This window comes from Ochotona princeps, chromosome 3, assembly GCF_030435755.1.
Source record: "Ochotona princeps isolate mOchPri1 chromosome 3, mOchPri1.hap1, whole genome shotgun sequence".
Classification (NCBI taxonomy): domain Eukaryota; kingdom Metazoa; phylum Chordata; class Mammalia; order Lagomorpha; family Ochotonidae; genus Ochotona; species Ochotona princeps.
The window spans coordinates 68,042,773-68,064,614 of NC_080834.1; the positions used below are offsets into that span (position 1 = coordinate 68,042,773).

Here is a 21,842-nt window from a genome sequence, read left to right on the forward strand (position 1 = left end):
AACTTGGCATTACCGGGTGCCATTCCTGGAGTCTCTTTTATGGGAACAACTGGTTCAAAGATTGTAGCAGGAACTGTCCCAAAAAAGTAAACAACAAAAAACAAAACACTTGAAACATTAAAAAAGGTAGCATAAAACCCAAGACATTCACTACAGAAAGAATTTTGGCAGAATAGTAACCTGTCCGAAGCATAAAAAGACATTTAACTTACATTTGAACAAATCTGATGCCTTTGCCCTTAGGAATAATTGTGCCTCTTTGTAAGGATAGCAGTTGATGTGTATTCAGATAATGAAGTGCCCCCCACATTTTCCCATTCCCTGATGATCTGAGCTGAATTCACACCCAAGTAAACATATGCCTCTTGCTGGAAAGCTCATCTTTGGAAAGAAGCATGAGCTTTTGAGTACTTCAGAGCAGAAGGGGGTGCTTATCTTTTGAAAGAGAGTGGCATCTCTCTGTTCTGCACCTATAGAAAGCCTGACTCTATGGATACTTGTCATGATTAGATGGAATCCATACTAAGCCAACATCCAAAACATCTTCCCAACTGATCTGACGGTATCATTAGTAGCAACTGCAATGAGGTATATTCTGCCTGCCTCCTGGAAGCCTGACAGCCTCCACTGGTCTGAGAAACGGACCTCCTCCACCTGCTCCCACTCGCCTCCTTCCTTCTGAATGTCTCTTCCACTCTTCCTGCAAAAATATTTTCCTGTGTGATTTTAAGTGGAAGGAAAACAAAAACACAAAAATATAAGAGAAAAATAAACAAGGATGATTATACTACAGATGCTATTTGAAGGTACTTAAAAAAATTCTCAGAGTTGTAGGTGTTGTGGCCCATGGGTTAAGCTGTGGCTTGGCATGCTGCCTGGCTCAAGTTTCAGCTGCTCTGTGCTTCCAAATCAGTTTCTGGTTAGTGTGCCTGAGAGGTGGCCAAGAACGCCTGAAGTTTTTGGGTGCTTGCCATGTACATGGGACAACTGGATCGAGTTCTAGGTTTCTGGTTTCAGTCTGACCCAGCCCTGGCTGTGGTGAGCATCTGGGGAGTGAAACAGCAGATGGGAGATCTCTTTGTTTCTGTTTTTCTGCCTTTCAAACAAATAATCTTTATAAGTAATGTTCATAGAAAGTGGAACCTGGTTTATTTTGGCACAAAAAGTTGTAGAATCTATGCATGTAACAGTCTTCAAGAGTTCATCATATTTAGAATATAAGGAAAAAACCACTATGCATGGACTTCAATACTTTTTGGTTCTGGAACAAACTTCTGTCTTAATTCCATTTTGCAAAAACATCTTGAAGCCTTCCCTCATAAGATCCACAGACCCCAAATATCTACTCTCTGATCCTTTATAGGAAAACTCCTGCCCTGCATACTCACTATGACTTACATGATTTTCTAGTTACTAAAAGGTAATTTCTCATTTGCAAATATGCATTTATTCTCTAGCTATTCTCGTCTACCATACGTACCCAATGTTATAAAGGATAAGTAGAACTGAATGAGAATGAAATCTCAACAGATACTGAGGGATAAGATTCTAGTTCACAAGGCATGAGGAATTCAACTTTCCCTCCTCTGCACTCCACTTTCTCCTCAATCCTTGCTGCTTGGTTAGATGTCAGTCAGCTATTGCCTGAGACTAGCCACTGCACTACCTCGACCTCTCCCCATCCACCAAGATGCACAGTGAGGGTTCCTTCACCAGGACCAACACATTTACCCAGTTCAGTCCAAGGTGCTGCAGAACTTGGTGTGGGTTTAGGTTTGGGACGTGGACGACGAGTTCGCTGAGGTGCTTTGGGAGCTGAGGGAAGAAAACCTTGGGTTAATGCAGTGTTTGGAAATTTTTTTCTTGTGGGTATGAAATATTTGCCCCCAATTTTGTTTTTTTTTAAATCATTTACATGTCTCTGACAAAACAAGACCACACAGAAAGAAGCATTAAATGACAGATCAAGAGTATTTTAAGGAGATCTCACAGTAATTCTGAATGGAAAAAGTTCTAAAATCTTGCTGAGTCATGGTGGCAGAATAGGTTAGGCATAGGGCAATTTCATCCCGATGATAATGAATATAATTGTTCAGCCTTGGACATATATTTTATTTCACTCTGCACTGAAACAAAACTTGACTATCTCATGGGAAAGCATAAATAGAATCATGCGGAGAGTAAAAATTTAGGATTTAGGTATGTGTAAGAATCAAGGCACACTCAAAGAGCTGTGCCAATGAGTTCTACACAAAGCAAGGATAGACACCCTTCTAGTCACTCTTCTTGCGTTTGAACTGAAATGCAAATGAAATGCTACAAGGAAGTCACAGTCCACAAATATAAAGATGTGAGTCACAAAGCAGACATTTTCCTTGAACTAAGCTCATATGGCATTCTTAAAGACAAGACATCGTTGCATTACTCTCAGGATAAAAAGGAGGAATAGAATGATGGTGGACACGCACACAAAAGACCAGAATAGTGGGAGAAGCTGCGGTTATGATAATGATAAAATCGACTGACAGTGAGCAGAACAAATGGACGCCAATGGACACAATGTGACTTTACCTAGTGTTGTGCCTGGAGCCTGAGTTGTAAGCATAACTGGTTCAAGGGTTGTGGCAGGAACTGATCAAAAGTAACAGAAGAAACCAAAGATTTTTGTAAATGCAAGAAATGTAAGAAAATACATGATACCAGTGAAAATCATGTTTCTAAGGCAGTAAATTTTTAATATTCTTAAGAAAAAGCAAAAATATTTGTTAATACTTCTCTAAGATATAACCATAGTTTGGTTCAGAAAGTTCAGCTTTGAACTTTGCTGAGCCACTAAGGTCAATGGTAAACTCTCACAATTTATTTATTTAATCAATTTAAACTAACATTAATGCCTACAGCGTATGCTGGAAAATCTGGCTGATCATTTTCTTAGAAAAATACATGGCAATGACACTAGAACTACTATGACAGCAATAAACAAACAGAGCATCTATTGTAAGCATAAATCAATAGTGATGGATATGATAAAAAGTTCATATTTGATAATAAACATGGTATGGTAGACAGGCTCTATTGTGATCTCCAATAACTCCTGCATCCTGGAATTAACACATGTTGGTAACCCTTATTCCAATCCTTGAGTGGGCACTACAGCTGTGAGTCACTTATAACAAACAGATTAAGACAAAGGTGATGGGATACGTGTTTCTCATGCTGGCTCCATCATGGAAAAGGAGGAAGCGTTATAAGGTAGAGAAGCTAGACTGCATAAAGGTGTTAGCACTGGGAGCGGGGAATTGCCATGGTTACCCTATAACACATAGCAAAGGGGAGCACTAGTTATTAAGAGACTAAGTCCTCTGGGAATCCAGAGATGGTTAAGATGAAGAATTACTTCTCAGTTTTGGTATCCTTAGGTTAGATATGCCCAAGTCTAGGAACAGAAAAGGCACAGCACTGTGTAGATATAAAGGGCAGGGAAGCTCATTGAATCACACTTAAGTTCTTGGGAAGACATTCCAGAACCCCTTAGTTTAACATGTGGGCCCATTCACTAGCAGAACATCCACTGCCCTTGGTCTGGAAAGCCAGTTTTGATGCATTCCCTGCTTGTCAGCCTCTGTCCCTTGACCTTATACTCATTCACTCTCTGTACTGATTTCTTCTTTGTTATTCTTCTTTGATTTATTCTTTGAAATTTCCCTTTCTAAATATTTGCCATGCTCCAAGAATGTAGTATGTGTGCTGTCCTAGGAATTATCTCATATTTGCATGAATATGCTGTCTTATGTTATTTTGTTAATGCAAAGCAGGCTTCATTTGCAACTATCATATCATCTGGTTAATGTAAATAATATACACCTATGGTTTCTATTGTATGGAGAAAATGGAGAATCAGAAAGGAATGAACAACAAAAGTAGTTAATTTGAACCAATTATGCAGATTGAGCAATTTAAAGATAGGAATGGAGTAAAATGAAGAAAATAACCAGTATGATCCCTGATAGAGAAGACTCCCAAGAAGGGAAGATGAGGCACTCATTCTCACTATATCATATAGAGGACATGTCTCAGTATATCATATGAGCATAGAGTTGTTAGGGTTTCAACTGCTTGGATTTTTTAAACCAGATTTCACATATTTACCTAGTTTGGTCTGAGGTATTTCAGGAGAGGGTGTGGTTTTAGGTTTGGGATGTGGGCGACGGGCTCTTTTTGTTGTTGTTGTTGTTGTTGTTGTTGTTGGAGCTAAATGAAGAAAATTTAGGATTAATATTGTACCACTGCTTCCACAAACTGTGAATCGGATGGTATAACACAACTTCTAAGTTTTCTATAACTACTAGAGCTTGAGCTGAGAGATCCTTTTGATTAGAAGTTTTCTCCTTTAGTACATTAACAGAATTTCTTTGATAATTGAAAGGTTTTCCAGAGACATAAATTACACATTGAACTATGTTTTAAAACTTAAGATCAGACACTATATTTTCTCAAAAGTTTCTCTAACTCTAGACTGCTTACAACTCACTGCTGAACTAGAAGGGTGTTTGAGACATTAAAATCAAGCCTCCAGTAGTCACATGTGTTTTAAGTTGATTGGTCTTGGGCAAATTTTCCAATTCCTAATTTGCCAGAAGCAGCCTAGAAAATTCACTGAAACATCATAAAGAAAAAAACAGTGCAGAAGTTTAAATGCAGAAAGTAAAATGCTTCAAAATATGGTGTCATCATCAATAATGCAATGGTCTAAGTAAGTGGTCCAAATGGTGAATAATAAATATTTGGATCTTGGCTCACTGATCAGAAAGACTTAGACTGACATGATCCAGTTCCAAGCTGGAACATGGAGCAGAGTGCTATCTTGAATTAAACTCATGTGCTTTTCTTATTGAAAAGAAAGTCTTCAATATTTTATCATGAATACTAAAGTAGAGTATGGCAAGGATGGCAGCACCATAACTAAACCTAACAATGAATAAGAAAATGTACTTGCTTAGGGACATGAAGGGTCATTATCTAAAGATGTTTCAGGAGTGATAGTTCCATAATCTTGGCAAAAAAATCAAAAGCAATTTAAAGAAAATTGTCAAACACAGTAGAAAAGCCATAAAGTTCCTTTAAAAATAAACTTGTATAGTTATGATTTTACAACCAAAAAAGCCAAAACTCTAAAATTCTCAAGTGGGCACACATGGATTTGCTCTTAGGATATGACTGTATCCTTAGCATTTCCACACAGTTAATTACAAGTTTTGTGCTTGCTTCTGCAGTACATAGACTAAAATTGGAATGATACAGAAAAGATTAGCATGACCCCTGTCCAAAGGTGATGCACAATTTATGAGTTTCACTTGTCTTTTTATTTTCTGATAATAGAAAGTCTTACTTAGAAATTTAGGTGTCTAACAACATATTTAACAATCATGAGAAAGGAATGTGAAAGTATAATTTATAATGCTGTATTGGACAACAAAGCTCCAAAAGTCACAACAGATTCAACTGTTGATATGTCTAAGTACATATAGTGATGAATAACTAAAAGAATGTTCTTTTTTGTTGAGAGTGTATTTTGGAATATTACCAGGACATTTTTCCAAACAAAGGCATACAATGAATTAGATATACAGATCATCTGTTCATGGAACTTGTTAATACATTTCTCTGTTATCGGATCAGAAAAGGCCTTGCCACGGAGGATAAGAGAATGCTGCAGCCAATTGGCTCAGATCTCACCAATGAAGTCAGGCACTTAAGGGTCTCTTTGAGAATTCATCCCAAAGCAGCCTCTCTGTTTAGCCACATGAACACTTGCTTTTCTCAAAATGAGACTGCCCTTCTAACTCCTCTTCTTCTGCTGTTACCCACACATTGGCACTGTAATGCCTTTGTTGATATGACCTCTGCTCATCCCACCAGCAAATAGTAGCACTGCATAAGTTTCAAGGTCCACACTGTAGCTACCTGCCCACAGACTACATTCTTCTCTAAGAATTAATTATATGCTTAACAGATAAAACAGTATCTGCCTTTATCTACATTTAATAAGTACCTATGAATAGCCAACCATAAGAATATTCTTTCAATTAAGCCAGTCATTTGTTATTGCTAAAACATTATACATGGATGCTAATGTGACAGCTAATAAAATGTCACCAGTTGAACTAAATATGCTAATGAGATAATTTTTTGTTGAGTCAAAACCAAAGAGAAAAGTGGAACTGAAAATTAGAGAAGAAAACCCCCAGGGCTGAAGAAGTCTTTATGCCAACAGGGCAGCAAAGGAAGTCCGAGGCGTCAACCAGGGCACTGGGTTAGGAGCAGCTGCTTTCTGTGATGTGGCCCTTCATGCGTTCAGGCTTATAGGATTATGGGAGGCACATGAAACTAAAACCCAATACTGCATCAAAAGGGTTCTACACTGGTCAGGAGCCAATACTAATTACCTGATTTAGTCTGAGGTATCACTGGGCTTGGAGTAGTTTTATGTTTGGGACGTGGACGGCGTGTTCTTGCTCGCTGTGATGTTTTTGGAGCTAAAGAAAGGAAACTAGTTATTATAGCCTCATGACTGCAGAAACTAAATGATGCCAAAAACCTACACATGACTACAGATGTTCCAATATCTTCATAAATTTACTTGAATCTTGAGAAATTTGCTTTTTATTTTGGAATTTGATTCTGGGCATCTAAATGTGAAGAATTTTTCTTGGTCTACTGACAACTCTGAGAAAGGCAGAATGTATAGCATTACTTTAATAATCTTTAACAAATATTCTAAAAACTTAATCCACAAATTATGGGGATCAGGTTTTTAGAGGGCCTAGACCCAAGCAAAGTGAGACATGAACACATCAATATTACATTCTGGGTACTTAAAGGTTCACCTGCTTTTTGGAGATTATACTTAGACACTGCTTGGCTTAGGCATCATACCACTGAAAGTCATCAGAATAAACACATACATCTCATTTCCTAAAACCACTGGTAGACCAGAAAAATGCCTTTCTGTCCCTTAAGACAACAGAATGCCAATGCTTACGGAATTGTAATGGAAGAGTATCGGCAGGCACTCCAAACTGTCTCTGAACTTCAGCTTTAACAAACAGCACTACTTGGCTGAATGACAGGTTCTGTGCAATGTTAACACAGTGGGACAGTATGGGAAATAGATGCTCTATTCTGGATGCACACATCATGACCCTGTAGCTTGTTTGAAATCACCTTCAATACATTGCAAATGAATGTCAAGAGGATGATAAGAATCTTATGAAAAACATCCTTAACTGAGACAGTGATGGAGTAAACCAGACAACTGAGCAGAAAATGTGCTTAAAGACATCAGTTTATTACCTAATGTTGTCATTGGCGCCTTAGTTCTCAGAGTGACAGGTTCAATGTCCGTAATAGAAACTGATCGAAAGCAATAAACAATGGAGAATAAGAAACACAGAAAAAAGGAATTTATCTTAAAATTGATAATCTTGATCCTAGAATGTTGGGACATTTTTCTAATCCTGGAGAAATAGTATTTATTTTCCAATAACTTGTCACAACCTTGTATCCACATATCTCACAAAACAGACATACTCTGTACACTGTATGTCCCTAGAAAGCCAATGAAAGATATTTGCTGTGTTTATCTAAGCATAACTGTATTGGAAATCTGGATCCAAGAAAATCTATTTGTCTGACAGATAATTTCAAATTAGATAATTTCAAATTACTCTGAAAATTATTATGAAAGCTTTTGTTAGTATTTAAAAAATACACACTGCCATTTTTAATTTGTTTTGAGTATGGGGGCTGTCAGAATTAGAAAAAAATGTTTTCTATCAATTTGTTTATTAGAGTTCTGGGACACTGTTGCAAAGGTAAGTTTGTGTCTAATCTTCATAATCAACGTAATGTTGCATCATTTATTCCTTGATTGAATGCCATTCAACTGCAACTTGACCTTTCTATTGACAATTTGTGACATGAAATTTCAAACAAAGTAGGAATTCCCTGGCTTTGTGTGAAATCAGTTTCAGATTTCATTTTTACCCTGTTGTCCTTGTTTTGTCCATCTCTCCTGTGTGCTTTTGCATGAGTCATACACGCATAAGGAACACTTTGCATAAGGCATAAGCACCAATGCAGATGGTACTTTAAGTTCATTTGTCTCTCCACAAATGCTTTAAGGGCTTTTGTGATCAGATGTTTAGATATCACATTTAAACTACTGCAAATAATGAAGAGTAATATCAAATATTTTAATTTACTAATTTCGTTCACAGATTTACATAAATTCAGGATACAAAATTCAATCAAGGAATAAATGGCTTCTCTTAGAGATTCAGAGACAATTATGTATCTTAGTAAATGCCTTAAAAACATAGTAAGGACAATGCCCTACGAGCTTGTCCTCACCTAAATGTGTAAACTATACACATATAGACACAGAGTTCTCAAAAATCTCTATAGGATGCATGGACTAAGCACTTGTGACTTAAGACAGCATTGAGCTGTCAGCATTTGGAATGTTTGAAGACAATCAAGGAAAGAACAATATGCAGTATATTAAGCAACACAGATACAAAAAGATATATTGATATTGAAAAGTCCCCTGCTGAATACACGAATGCAAAAACCCATTGAATGGCAACCATGTACAGAAGAGAATACAGGAAATGAAAGAGGAGATGAAAGGGACAGCTGAGAGAAACACTGACAAAGCAAAGGTGTTGTTACCTATGGTTACCGAGGCAGCGTCAGTCTCAAATGTAACAGGCTCAAAGACTGCATCACAAAACACAGACGAAAACAATAAAGGCAAATATCTGAGTATCACTGATGTGAATATGGAACCTGGTTTATTCTTAGTTAATAAACTGCCTTGTTGCTAGGTTCACTACACAATCAGTTAGAAAATTAGAGTTTTATTATAGTTACAATCCTAAGAGGAGATTTCAATAGCAAAACAGTGAATTTTCAGAATGCTACAGAGGTGGCTTCTTATAGGGGAGAAAATATATGTCACTTAGTTTTTGTTTTAAATGCCAATAGGATATTTTAGAGAAAGTCACATCTCGATTACTGGTCCTTTTAGTTATGTCTATAAAGGGTGTACCTGCGTCAGGGTTACCTTCCTGAGCATACTCTACAATGGCAGTTACTAGGATCAAGACTGCTCTAGATACAGGAAAACCGGGTTTCTATTTGTTATTAATTCAGCAAACAATGGCCAAAAACGCAACAGGAAAAGCAAGTCTGTCAGACAACTGGGTGTACAATTTACTAATTTCCTACATATTTCTAACAGTATCAGGTGGCTACTATGGGGAAGTAATGAACAAGATCATGTATTTGGAATTGTGTGTTTTACACAATATGGCAGGTTTAAACATTGTCAGCAACATTTTCAAAGAAAACAGTGTGTTAATATAAAGCACTGGAATTTACATTTACCAGATTTAGTTGGTAGCATGCCTGGTTCTGATGCGGCTGTGGGTTTAGGAAGTAACTGCTTTGGTGGTTTTGAATCTGAAGAAAAGAGGGTGCTTTCATTAGTGCCACCACTGAGCTGTGAATGTGATAACACTAATTATGCACAGTTTTCCTAGTTTCAGAGAGAGGCACTGAAAGTAGTGCTGGCTCTGAGGTACATTTGACCTGCACTGCATGTGGTTTCAATTCTCTCAGATGGTTCTGAGAGTGAAGAAAATGGTATTAAAATTAGCATAATGGCCATGCTGTGACTCAATTCAAGAGTGTGCATGTTGATAAAAAAAACTATGTAATTTCAATAAATACATAAAATGAATTCCAGGGCCTGGCACAATGGCTTAATTAGCTAACCCTGCACCTCCAAGTGCTAAAATTCACTTTGGGTGCTGTTTCACATCCTGACTGTTCCACTTCCCATCCAGCTCCCTGCTTATGGCCTTGGAAAGCAGCAGAGGATGGTTCAAAGCCTTGGGACCCTGCACCCGTGTGGGAGACCTGAAGCAAGCTCCTGGTTCCCGACCTTGGATTGGGGCAGTTGGAGCCACCTGGGGAGTGAACCAGCAAATAGAAGATTCTTTTTTCTCTCACTCCTCTTCTTTGTAAATCTGCCTTTCCAACAGAAATATATCTTAAAAAGAAAAAACTCCTAAGGATGGGAGAAGGGTGGAAACATTGTTCATTTTAATGATAACACCTGTATCAGTGTTTCCTGAGAGGAAAATCCTCAAAAAAAAAAAAAAAAAAAAGGAAATGCTCAAAATATGTCTGAGTAAAAATAATGAAAACTCTTTAAAGTTCTTTATGATTTCCAAAAGGAAAAGGTATATCAATTCTATTTCCTTGATTGACTGATTTTCTTCAGTACAAAACCAACAAGGTAGAAATTTGAAAATTGCTTAGGAGGAGACCTGGGAAATAATCCATCAACACTTGAAATTACACATGAAAAATAATATTCCATGAAAAAATACTGATTGCTAGAATTCTCCAAAGAAAAGTAATGACAGACTGAAAGTAAATTTTGGAGAAATTATAAACAATGATAAACAGTGTTGGTACTAAAAAAAAAACCATCTCAGGTTTCTTAATGCTCTCAACTTATTAACACAATGGCTTAGAATTTAGACTGAGAATACCTTCCTGTTATCGAAACACATTCAAACACATTTTTCAAAGAATGAGAGAATATGAAGGAGCCATGACTTCATGCAGAGCTTTAAAGTAGGGGGGGAGACAATCTTACAAGTTGAATGAGTAAAGCAATGAAATGATAACCATGGTGCTGGAAACAGGCTACCTTTGTTCAGCCCAGTATGAATACAGAAGTCCTTGCTGAGGAAGAGTGCAAGTCTTTCTCAACATCAGGGCTCATGGGATAGAACGACACAGAGCAACACAGAACCAGGAAGTTGTGTCCAGGACCACAGACCTTCCCTCAAGGAGAACACCAGATTCTTCTAGAAACATGAAGGGAAGCATGGGATGAAATTGTGATGAGGTGGGCACAATGCATCATGCCTGCAGTGGAAAGTAAGAAAAGCAAAAATGGCAACTCATGAGGGCAGCTGAAGAGGTAGATTACCGATCGAGGGCACCCAGAGCTCCGACTGCACTGTGGCTGGTTGCAAAGCTACAGAAACAAAACACCAAAAATGCTCATTATGTCACGAAGTGGCACCTTGAGAAAGGAAACAGGCGTTCAGCTAGGACGCTCTGCCTCCACTGTGTGCTTTTTCTCAATGTGCTTTTCCCTACTTGCCCTCCCATATAACATCTGTTGTGAATATGTGTCCCACGTAAAATTTTTCGGTCTCTTTCATTAATAATCAGCTTCATGAGTCAACTTTATAACGTGTATAACTAGCTTCAAATAAAAATATGAATGTTATCTACAAATTATGCATATATGAGTATAGAAGATAAGGGCAGGTGAGAATTGGTGCTCAAACATAGCAAACACTATTCTGCATTCAAAAGCTGAGAACTTATGTACATCAGGAGCTTCATTTCTATTTCTGTGTTAATCGGAACACTGAATATCACATTTACCAGGTTTGGACTTGGGCACATCTGGACTAGGTGTAGTTTTAGGGCGGGGACGACGACCTGGTCTTTTGGTCTTGGGTGGAGCTGAAGAAAGAAAATTAACTAGTTAATACAAGAAGGTGGCTCTATAAATACTACCAAGATGGCACATACCATACAAGCATACAAGCACACAAGGACCCTGTGGCACACTGCCCACACATGTCCTTCTGTTTTGCAACTCCCTATCATTTACTCAGCTGAATGAGGCCTTGTATATCTTGGATCAAAGATTGATAAGTGGTCCTAGAAATCTCCTTATTATTTCCTTTTGATGTAGAATCCCTAAAGATTTGTACAGCTTGTTGGCATTTATATAAGAAGAATATGAGAAATATTGCTTCTCAGAAGCAACCCAGGGATTAAAATAAAAACTTAGTTAATCTAACATGTGAAGAGAAGTTTCTCAATTAGCATTAAAACAAAAACTCACAAATCATCAATACACGAAGAAAGACTTTACATACAGAAATTATTTCCAGGGAGGTAATTTCTTATAAATGATATTTTGGAGGTGGGTAATATAATGCAACCCATTAAACCGCAGCTTGGCATCCCAACACCACACTCCAAAGTGCCAGTTTGAGTCTGGGCTCCTCTGCTTCAGATCTAATTTCCTGTCAATGCATTCTAGAAGCTGCAGATAATGACCTAAGTACTTGGGCCCTGCAACCCACTTGGGAGAAACAAATGGGATTATGGTTTCTGCCTTCTGATCTGGCTGCTATGGGCATTGGAGAATGAAGCACTGGAGGGAAATTCTGTCTCTGTCCCTATGATTTTTCTCAAACCACCTCCTGCCTGTTGTTCTTTTCAAGGAGATGAAAACAAAACATTAAACATGAGATACATTTATAAGCTATATAATAAGGTTTATGCATTTTTTCACTTGGAAGAACAGTACATATCCACAAATGAATACTCATGTGTTAATCCACAACGTGAACCTGTCAATAGACAACACGAAATGAGGAAACATGGGGGAATACCTAATGTGGTTCTTGAAGGCTTGGTTCCCGGGGTTCCAGGTCCTAAGACTGAAAATTTATCAAGAAGAAATCAAAATCAAAAGGAAAAATACGAAATTCTACTTAATTATCAAGTACATCTTCTTTTAAATTTCCAGGTTGAGCAAAAGCAAATATGAAACTTTTGTACACATAAAATATATGTTTTCTATTTAAATAAATTCCTGTATTTTTAGACAAAGTGAACAAAATGTGGTCAGTTAAGTGTGGGAAGAGAAGTGGAAAATAAAATTTATGCATAATTCTATTTGGAAGATACAAATGTAGTAAGCAACCAGCAGTTCATGGTATAAAGGAAAATATGGGTAACTGGTTAAGAACACATTTTTTCGTCCTTTTGAAGAAAAAGACGCTACAATAATTGGGGTTGGTTTCTCTTTTTTTATGAGTGACACATGAAGGTATTTAGATTTATAAGATCAGAGGGCTTTAAAAAAAATCTGCAAGCAGTAAGAGTATTCAATGAAAGAAAACACCTCTAAGACTGAAAACACAGATTTGTAGCAGGAAAGCCAGGATTTACCACAGGAAATACACAGGTCAGAACAAGCTAAGGACAAAATCCTCAAATAAAAGGTGGGTACACAAATAATGAGTCTAATCAGTATGAATGCATGGCCGCCTTCATGCCTCTGTTCAGGCACATCATGTCTGTTTTTGCAAACGACTGGAAGAAAGGACAATCAAGAAGCATAAAAAAAGGCCGAAGCTATTTTGAACATTAGTGTTAAGGAAAGATTACTCTTTTTCCCTCATTAGAAGTAGATTACCTATGGTTGCCTGTGATGGTGGCACAGTCTGAGGTTCCAGGGCTGTAAGGAAAGCAAGTCACATCAAAAGCAGTGTGGAGGAGCACCATTCAATCTAGACATTTACTTTTTTTTTTTTTTTTTACCATAACACATATTCTTGTTACTGAAGGACTGGGTTCACCTGACTTGAGAATGAGGATCAAACAGGACAGTATCTCCCTACAAATCACAATAAAAGCATCGAGAATTCTCTTATTGGCTGCGGATCTCCCCTGGTGGTCACAGAAATCTAATGGGAAGGGAACTTAGGGTACCTAGTACCCTGGCACATGCCATTTTGCTTCTTGCAGTACAGCCAGGTACACTCTAGGAAATGAAAGATGTAATAGACCCACCCTTTCTGTTCCTGCTCTGTTAGATCAAATGATCTCCAGCTGGCTGGACCAGACATTAAAGGTAAGAATAAAACCTAGGGTCCAAAAGAGACTATACATGGTATTCTCCATATTTATTATCATCTATTGGTAGGTGTTTTCATAGGAAACTTAATCCATTTTTATTAGTAAGTCAGAGCCCAAAAGTAGTCTCAGATTTCATAAAATTCTGAATTCAATATTATTTAAATATTCAGGTAAATCCTCTAATTTTCACTCAAATTAGCCATGAACAAATTATCCTTCATGTTAAGCACAGTTTAGTTACAATATCTATTTTGCCTTTTAAAAAGAATAGATTTCTTTTAATATGGTTTCATTATTTTACAGAGTAAAATAATTTTTTTAAAAAGGAAGTAAAAAAACTTTGTTAAACAGAAGGTGAAAGTTCTTTGACATTTTTCCTTGTTCATATTAACAGAATTTAAACCATTCTAATATGGATGTATTTTTTTAACAATTGCAATTATCAAGATTTCCTTAACTAGAAAATGTGGCTGCTTTTGAGAAATGCAATTGGGACTGAAAAGGAAACCACAATAGCAATTGGTTTCTGTATAGCAATTAAATGAGTTTTAGAAACAGAAGATAATACAACAATACAGAGAGAGAATTTTCACTTATTCTGAAAGCAGTGCATCAAACAGTATCCAGTGTTATCTAGATTCACCATCATTTTCTAGCTTGTCTGTGATCCCCCAAATATTGTATTTCTGGGAATACAGAAGAGCAAGAACTAGGTATGAAAGAACATAATTCAAAGGCAGTAATGGGAAAAAAAACTCCAAATCTGATTTTTCAAGAACTCTTCAAGATTATGACAGATGCATGGTAAACAAGTAATGGTATGTTAAAATGAAGTATATTCAGCACAGAAAAACTGTGTGTGTGCAAGTGTGTGCATGTGGGCGTATGTGTATGAGAGAGCACATAAAAGACACAGAAACAGGAATCTATGTCTGAGTGGCTTAGATTCTATAGGAAAAAGGGAAAATAAACATCAATACATAAAAACACCGAAAGAATAGCGAAAATAAAAATGCACTTCTGCATTTTTTGTGTTGTGATGTTTTCAATACGTCAAAGTTGTCTTCAAAGGTATAAAAAAAGAGATTTGATTTTGAGAAATGTTCCCTATTTGACAAAGTTCAGGGGTTAGATATAAATGCATAAAATGTCCCATAACAAAACCGGGTAGCCTACAAATGACTAAGTCACTCAGCTCAGCATAAAGACAAAAATCATTCCTAGGTAATTCATTCATAGTCTCGTTAGGACCACAGCATGCAGTTCCATCCACTAGGCTAAGAGAGCTCTGTGAAACAAACGTCAGTAATTGCTGGCCCTTCCCTTTTTCAGTTCATTAAAAGCTTCATTGAGGGCCTAATGTCATTGCCACATTGAAGACTAAACCATGAGGGAAATAATTCTTACTGCATGAGGTAGACAAGTTAGGGCATGGCAAGTGACTGTGGCTTTTTAGCAATGTACTGGATGGTACTTACAAAACAAATCCAAACCTATGTGGATTTTTACTCATTAACTTAACCACCAGGGAAAATCAGAGGAAAAGCAATCTGTGTGGAAAGTGAAATGGAAAAACAGGAGAGTGTGAGGAGAGTGTGGGAGTGGTCAGGGATGACTCAAGTAGAGGAACTTTTGGTGGTTTATTTGCTCCTCTGAACCTTGGCTAGATACGGAAACCCTCAGTAGATCTCTAAAGGAGGTCTTCCCTATGAAATAAAAAATAAATACAACGAAACTTAAAAAGCTAAAACCAAGGAAAGGTTTGCAGAGATCCAATTGTTACTCAGTGTGGCCTTGAATCACCAGCAAAGTCACTGTTAGGGGAAGCAGGGTGGACATTCTCAGAGTGATTGGATACTTTGGAAATCAAAGGAATATAAGTACATTAGCTGCTAAATTATGCTTTCCATTTCAAAATTCAAAAGGACATGTCAAATTAAGTCTCCTTATTCAAACACATCGGAATAAGAACAAACCCAAACCCTCTTACCCTTACTTGTGTTAATGAAATTTCCTCTCAAAACTCTTGTTGGAAGTTAGTGAAATTAATAATGTGACTTCTCATATGTTAACTGTAAACAGAATTTGTGAACTCTTGCTGCTTCCAAATTTTATCTTGCAAAACAAATAATTACTTTATAGAAATATTTATTCAAATGCAGTGACTGAAACATCTAGTAATACTTCCTTATCTGCTTGGCAATAGTTTTCTTTTCAAAAAGCAGCCTGAATATAATGGGTGTTACCTCATTTTAAAGCCTTATAAACATGATTTTTAAACAAATGCACAATAAACCTTTCTTTCATGTTACTGTCAATTTCACTGATTTAAGTTGCTAGGTTTCTTTTCTCTTTTTTCTGTCTTTCTTTTTTATTTCCTAGTTCAGTCTCATTGCTTTCTCTAAGCTATATCTGCAAGGGAAATTTTTCATTCCATTTCTCTGACTTGGAGTCCATACCTTTGGTCAGTGCTAATTCTTTCTTCGCCTAATCCTTAATTTCCAAATTTCCTTGAATCTTCCACCTATAGCTGGAAATCTCATGGTTTCTTTAAAGAAAGCTATGAGAAATGTTTTTCTTTGCAGTGACAATCTTCTTTACCCATTTCATTCTAAATACAAATTATTCCTGCTTAAGCAGAAAATCTCTTGCTTTCCATAATTCTATTGTGTAAATAAGCCATTAACGGAAATGCAAGTTCAAAGTCATTACAGTGAGAAACCTTTTTAGAGCTAAGGGTTTATAATATAGATGGCATAGACAACAAGGAATGACAAAGCTTCCCAGTCAGTACTACAAATGAGCAGTGAAGATTGTCCTAAATGTTTCATATAAAGTACAAAGATTGATCATGCCATATGTCCTAGAATCCTCCTGTAGGCAACTGTGTTTTTAGTTATGTTTACAGAATAACCCTTTCTTGCAAAAGAGTTTTTTTTTTTTTAAAAAAAATATTGAGCCAAACACCATTAAGATCAGAGAGGTTAAGTGCTAAGAGGTCAGTGCTCAGAAATCACCCCAGTTTGTCTAGTAGCTAAGATAATAACAGTGATACCTGCATTCTATATTGGAGAGACTGGGTTTAAGCCCTGGCTATATGCCTAATTCCAACCTCCTGCTTATAAAGACACTCTGCTAGGTAACAATTGCCATTCAAGTGCTTGAGTTTCTGTCACCCAGGTGGGAGACCTAGATTCTTGGTTCTTGCTTCCATCTGGTCCTGTCCTGGAACATGGAGAAAGAATGAGTGGATGGGGACTTTTAATTTCTTTTTCTGTCTCTGCATTTCATATATATATAAATAAACATAAGTAAATAAAAGTAAAAAAACAGTCCTAACTGGAAAGCCTTGGAACTTTAGGAAAATAGAGTCCTTATGTGGTCTTGCAGCTGAGAATTGAGAAAGCCCCAAACAATGAAATCCTTAGAGGAAGGAAAGTCATCTTTTTCCAGCTGAAAGATTATTACTCATTGTGCAGAATTCCAGTCAGTTTTGATATTGGGAACTACTTCCTAATGTCAGACAAGGGAATCCTTAATCATCTTCATGGCTACATTTCTGTGCTTTCTCTGTGATGTTCACAAATATAAAGATCCTTCACATAGCTCAGAGCAACACTAGGACAGCATCACAGTGGCTGGCTAGGATAAGATCATTTCATTGCAGTTTTGAACTTTTCATGAGAAAAAATGTCTGAAACGAATACAAATATCAGAAGTTCTTGCTTCAAAAAGTTGCATATGATAACTGTTGAACTCTAATTTTATAATAAGAGGTTCAGGGTAATTACCAGGTCTGGTGTATATCACTTCTGGGCTGACAGGTATTTTAGGTTTCAATGAAATTAACAGGGTTTTACTGGGAGCTGGAAAAATAAGGAAACAAAATCATCAACAAATCAATTTGTAAGCATTTTAGAGCCTAAAACTACAGGAGAAAAATCCAAAAATAAGCTATACATTCAGTGGATGGATGTGTCATAGTGGAAGATTTTAAAAATATTCCATTAAAATAATATTTGATACTTTAGCTGGTGAGAAGCATTTAACAGAAATAGTGTGATAAATTTTTAACCTAATTTTAAAAATATATCAAGGAAAGATTCAGCCTAACAAAATTTGTAGTGCCCCTAATTAGTTATAATCATACAAAGTAAAGGGAATGATTTTATGCTATGAGTTAAAAAAATCAGTTAATTATTTTGCACCAGTCTTTCATATTTCTCAGTCACAGCCAAGTCCCTATGTAGTGAAAAATGCTTGAAAAGCAGTAGTCAGATAAACATAATGTCATTATCTGAATCATACAGAAAAACTACTTAAGGGTTATAAGGAACATCATAATAAAACATTTTTACAAATGCAGTCCGAAGTTGAACTTAAAGCCCTTTTTCAAAAAAATGGAAAACTATATATAGGACTGAACTTTTATAATGGCCAAACAGAAGACAAGGAAGAAGTAGTGTTCCAAAGTGGTAGAACAACTTTCCTTGGCACAGAATGATGTGTGACTGAGTACAGATCTACCAACTATAAGGCTATCAATTCAGTCATGACATTCATGCAGTGAGTGTATTCCTTGTGACATTCAACTCTGTCCAAATGAGCCATTTAAAAAATCTTTTGACTCATTACATAAAAGCTGGGGACTAGAATTTCCACAATGAAATGAAACAAGATGTTAACTAAGGACATCTCATTTTTACCCAGTGTGGTTCGTGTAGGTTCAGGCCTTTTAGCAATTTTAGATGTAATTGTTCCAAGACTTGTGGTGGTTCTTTCTGGTGAAAGGGAAACAAAAATTAAGAGATCCTAGAGATAATAAAAATATATCAGTCAAAAAGAAATGGAATGACCTTTTTAGAATCCTATCATATTTAGAAATGTTAGCAAAGTGTACAAGGAGTAAAAGACGTGGGAATTTTTAAGCTGTCATTATAGTATGCATCATGCAAAATAATATTTATATCACAATGGAATAAGCAAACCCTACTTGACTGGGCATGATTCCAAGCATATCAACTAACAATGAAGAATAACACCAATAGGTTGATGAACTACCAATGCACTGAACTCTACGGTGCATTACATGCTGTTCTCTTTCCCCTGTCCACATTCTATATACATATTGAGTCTTCCTCTTCAACTCCTTCTTGGAGCTTCTACACAAACATGTATTCAGATATGTTTCATAATTTTCTGTTGTACTGTCCTGGTTTTGTCCTATCTTCATGAGATCATGAGTAGTTTGAAAACTGGAATATTGCCGGCTGAATCTCAGTCACTGAGCTAGTGCAGAGCTGATTACATGGCAGGCACTCAAACAAGACTACCAGCTTAAAGGTCACTTAAATATAGACATAAAAGGTAACAAATACATGGCATTTGCATCACATTATATATCTCAATCTAATCCCTTGATGGTAGGGATTGTTTATAGATTTATTCCATTATCCACCTAGATATTACATTTTAGTTGAATTTGATTGCAGACACTTAATTTTGATATATTGCATTATTAATTTTAGTTTACTTCAAATTTTATAAAGAAACTAATCTATTTATTAAATTTTTTATGAGGAGATTGATGTTATCTATTTGGGATATTCTGAAGAAGTCAAAGAGATATTCATTTACCAGTTTTGGTTCTTGGTGTTTTGGGTGTGGGGCGTCGCTTAGGTGTAGAAGGTATAGATGTAGTTTTTGAAGGAGCTAGAAGAAAAATATGTAATGCAACTTTGATAAATGATTTTTCTGAAATAAACTGAATGGTGTCTATATAAGTTTGTAAACACTTTGATGACAAGAATTGCTTTCATTTTCCTTGTATTACTAGAATGGCTAGTACCATGGTTATACACAGTAGACATAAGTACAACTGGGTTCCAAGGAATTAAAGACTTATTGTTCAATTAAATGAACTGGAATGTGAGTACTGAGGTATTTCAAAACATAAGGTACAGACAACCCAGACAACACTGGATGGTACTGGAGAAGCACAAATAAATTTAGGATTTAGAACTTGTGGAAATTTTAGAATTTAACGGTTCAAAATAGATATTGGGGCTGGCATTATGGTGTAGTGTTTTGGGCTGCTGTCTGCACTGCTGGCATCTGCTAGGGGAGCTGGTTATAATGTATCTTGGAAAGCAGAAGGCAGCCCAGTTGGGCTTCTGTCACTCACATGAGAGACCTGGAATTCTAGGCTCTTGGCTTTGGCCTGCTCTGGTCTGGCCCAGCCCACCACTGTGGCTGTATGGGCAGTGAACTTCCCATGTCTTTGTCTGTCTTTATCCGCCCTTACCCCCATGTCTCTCTGCAACTCTTCCTTTCAAAAATAAAATAATTTTTTAAAAAAAGGTTTTAGATAAAAGAGGACCACATAGATGGCAACAGATGACTAATAATTTTTTAAAAAGTTATCTGTAGTTATGCTGATTTCCAGTTGGCACAGCTAGAAAAAATATAGGAAAAACAATTCCTTAAAATGTATAGATCCCAGGATTATGGAAGTTTTCTGAGGATTCTTATAAGGCTAAATATAATTGAAAACTCAGTTCTTTGAAGCACCTCATAGTAGGGAAAGAAGGAAAACATTATGTACTGAAGATATTCAGAGGAGAACAATATGACTGATCCTTTCTTGTCATTTTACCAATTCTTTCGAAGCACACAACTACACAATGCCATTAGTTACCAGATGTTGTAGGTTGTCTTTCAGGACTGGTAAAGATCCCCAGTTTTTGAGGAACAAACGGTGTTTCACTTGGAGCTGAAAGAACAAACATCCCAACCCCACCAAATATTATCTCTAGTTAAAATGAAGAACTTTAAGAATTTTAGCATGCTTTTAGATGATAAAAAACACATGCCTCAAGATCATGATGAAGAATGAAGGATGAAAGGCAGATAGTCTTAAGAGACGGAGAATGAAGTGATGATTAAAGCAGGCACAAGGTTAGAATGTTCAGTGTTCAGTACTTGACTCCAGGCAATCTCAATGCATGGGAAGTGAATCATGCCACAAACACATGAAATGAGATGACATGAGTGATGAAGATCCATGCAGTTTCAAAGATGTTCACAACTTTAAGGCTGGAAAATATATCATTTGCTAAATTCAAAATAAAAATGAGCCTCAAATTGAACTCAAAATCTCTGCAGTAAGAATACAAGCATGTACATTCAGAAACAGGAAAGAAGTATATAATTAGATGTGATGGGATGAAGTGGTCATTTGGAAGAAATGCACTCACATGGATTTTTCTTAAATGAGAAAGAATGAGTTTTCTGTTAAAAACATTACCCAGTGTTGCCCTTGGCTGTTCAAGAGTTCTAGAAGTTTTAGGTGGGACAGAATCCAGAATAGGATCACTTGTTGCTGTTGGAATAAATGTCAACATTTATAAAAGCAGAAGGTCCCAGGAATAAAACACAAGTTCAAGAGCAATAAATTATGCCTCATATGAAGAAAAATATCAAGAATACTTGAGGGATCACTGATCATTTTTAAACTAGGGATTCATTAGGAGCTTAAGACCAGCTTTTTTGAAAATAAATACAGTTTAAACATTAAACAGTATGATAAAATAGTCTTTCATATATTCATCTCACCTCCTGATTTTCTTCCTTTCTTCCATTTGGTTTCATGATTTTGAACTAAATTCACCTTGCTATTCTGTTTTATTTTCTGTTTACAATTATTTACCTGTATTTTTCTATCATGATACAAGTGACATTGAGATAAAATCACACATGCAAAAAATTTCAGATACATTCCTATGCCTGACAGAGATTAGTTTTACTCTGACCATTTATAGTGCTTATTTTAGCAGGTGTTTAAAAGCATTGGCTAGAAGGAATTAGTATGTTGAATTTAACTCCATAAGGTCAGCCAGTAGATGGCAAAAATTAGATGTGAACATCTATTGACAAAACAATGTGATTGTACCAGAGAATTTATCACTCCAAATCTTTGGCTATTTATGGCTGCCCTCTGCCCAATAAGATTTTAGCAGTATTCCTGA

The 21,842-nt window shown here is 36.5% G+C and overlaps 1 protein-coding gene and 1 non-coding gene across 2 annotated transcripts in view; one reads left to right on the forward strand and one right to left on the reverse strand.

Moving 5' to 3' along the window:
- ABI3BP (ABI family member 3 binding protein) overlaps nt 1-21,842 on the reverse strand; it is a 230,799-nt gene that overhangs the window by 75,888 nt on the left and 133,069 nt on the right. Inside the window, exons 16-32 of the mRNA XM_058661811.1 lie at nt 21,122-21,196; nt 20,513-20,587; nt 19,453-19,527; nt 18,522-18,596; nt 17,607-17,681; nt 13,373-13,414; nt 12,564-12,611; nt 11,539-11,619; nt 11,072-11,119; nt 9,451-9,525; nt 8,734-8,781; nt 7,354-7,413; nt 6,447-6,536; nt 4,150-4,251; nt 2,572-2,631; nt 1,732-1,815; nt 14-73 (exon numbers count right to left, since the gene is read on the reverse strand). Coding sequence (XP_058517794.1) covers nt 14-73; nt 1,732-1,815; nt 2,572-2,631; nt 4,150-4,251; nt 6,447-6,536; nt 7,354-7,413; nt 8,734-8,781; nt 9,451-9,525; nt 11,072-11,119; nt 11,539-11,619; nt 12,564-12,611; nt 13,373-13,414; nt 17,607-17,681; nt 18,522-18,596; nt 19,453-19,527; nt 20,513-20,587; nt 21,122-21,196 — 1,173 coding nt within the window. The remainder of the gene's footprint in view (nt 1-13; nt 74-1,731; nt 1,816-2,571; nt 2,632-4,149; nt 4,252-6,446; nt 6,537-7,353; nt 7,414-8,733; nt 8,782-9,450; nt 9,526-11,071; nt 11,120-11,538; nt 11,620-12,563; nt 12,612-13,372; nt 13,415-17,606; nt 17,682-18,521; nt 18,597-19,452; nt 19,528-20,512; nt 20,588-21,121; nt 21,197-21,842) is intronic.
- LOC118758956 (U6 spliceosomal RNA) lies at nt 5,258-5,363 on the forward strand. The gene has a single exon (XR_004995899.1). It is a non-coding gene; the product is annotated as a U6 spliceosomal RNA (small nuclear RNA).